The 1,426-nt window shown below is 63.6% G+C and overlaps 1 protein-coding gene across 1 annotated transcript in view; it reads right to left on the minus strand.

The window, feature by feature from the left end:
• The window catches only part of SALL4 (spalt-like transcription factor 4), a 16,033-nt gene extending 14,960 nt beyond the window's left edge, over positions 1 to 1,073 (minus strand). Inside the window, exon 1 of the mRNA XM_010857388.1 lies at positions 920 to 1,073. Coding sequence (XP_010855690.1) covers positions 920 to 1,049 — 130 coding nt within the window. The 5' untranslated portion in view covers positions 1,050 to 1,073. The remainder of the gene's footprint in view (positions 1 to 919) is intronic.
• Positions 1,074 to 1,426: the final 353 nt, after the last annotated feature.

Here is a 1,426-nt window from a genome sequence, read left to right on the forward strand (position 1 = left end):
CGGGGCGCGCGTTTTTGGAAAGCGGGGCGCGCCAGAAAAGCCACGCGCAACGCCAGGCGGGTGCACCCCAGCGGGACTGCAGAGCGCGCGCGACCCCCGCGCCCGGGGGCCCGCACCCCTCCCGCCGCCCGCGGTTATTTTTAGGCAGTCGGAAATCGAAGAAGGCTGGAGGTCAGGCCCCGAAAGGTTAGGGCGAAGATCGGCAGGCGGCGTAGCCCCGGGAGCAAAGAGGGAAACCAAAAAAAGAAATTTTTGAAACGGAAAAGAAGGCAATCTTGTGCCCTCGTCCTCCACTTCTTCCGGCCCTCAGTCCCCTCCGCAGCGCGGGTGGCCCGCACCCCAGCTCCTGGGGGGTGGGGAGAGGTCGCGCCCCCTCCCCCTCACGGCACGGGAGGGGCGCGTGCAACAGATCGGCCTCCCCCGGGGGGTCTTCCAAAGGTGCGCCCCTTCCCCAGGCGCCTAGAAAAGCCCCCAACGGGTGAGGCAATAGAGTGGGGACCCCCGGGGTCTTTTCTTTTAAAAGCGGCGCCAGGGAGGGAGGAGGGGAGCCTAAGTTACAAGTGTGGGGGGGAGGTTACTAGTGAGGGGAGTGCAGCCAATTAAGAGAGGGGCAGAGGACGAGGAGAAGGGGACCTCTCAGGAACGAGGGGCAGGCAGAGGCTCGGGGGCAATCCTACAGTAAGAGCGAGACCTGGGGGTGAAACTTCCACGAGAGAGAAGCGAGAAAAAGTGTAAAATTACGAGGGCGGGGTGGGGTGGGGAACCAGGCTGCCGGTTAGCCCCTGGAACTAAGCCCCCGGATCCAAGTTCCCGAATCTGCGGAGGGAGTCGCGGCCTCGCCAAAGCCCGCGCCTCCGAGGGGCGGGCGAGCGTCTGAGAAGCTGCCCGCCCGGGGCGCGCGCCCCCCAGCCCCACTCACCCGGCGCCCCCGCCGCCGGCGCCGCTGGGGCCGCATCTGCACACTCCGGGGCCGGCTGCTGCGGCTGCCGCTCGCCCTGATCCTCCTCCGAGTTGATGTGCTGGGGCTTCGCCTGCTTGCGCCTCGACATGGTGCGAGCATCGGGGCGCCTGGAGAGCCGCGGTTATTTGCCCACTCCGCCACAAATTCCTGGAGTTGGGAAATTTACCCCCCTTCGGCCGGAACGCGCATGTCCCAGTAATTATTATTATCAATAATGCATTGCGATTTATCATGAGCCCTGACAGCTGATTGGCCTGGGTCCAAGACCTCAGAGATCATTTAAATAAGCCCTCATTGATCAGGGAGGGGCGAGGCATTCTGGGCTTTGTAGTCCGGCCCTACAAGCGACAAAGGCGTGTTCATCTGGGGAGAGCAACTAATTAGCATTCGGGCTCAGATTGGCTGGGTGCTGGGCGAAATCCGAGGGGGGACCATCCTCGCTTCAGCTATCTGAGTTCTGGGAGA

The sequence above is a fragment of the Bison bison genome, unplaced genomic scaffold (genome assembly GCF_000754665.1).
Source record: "Bison bison bison isolate TAMUID 2011002044 unplaced genomic scaffold, Bison_UMD1.0 scf7180017854867, whole genome shotgun sequence".
NCBI lineage: Eukaryota > Metazoa > Chordata > Mammalia > Artiodactyla > Bovidae > Bison > Bison bison.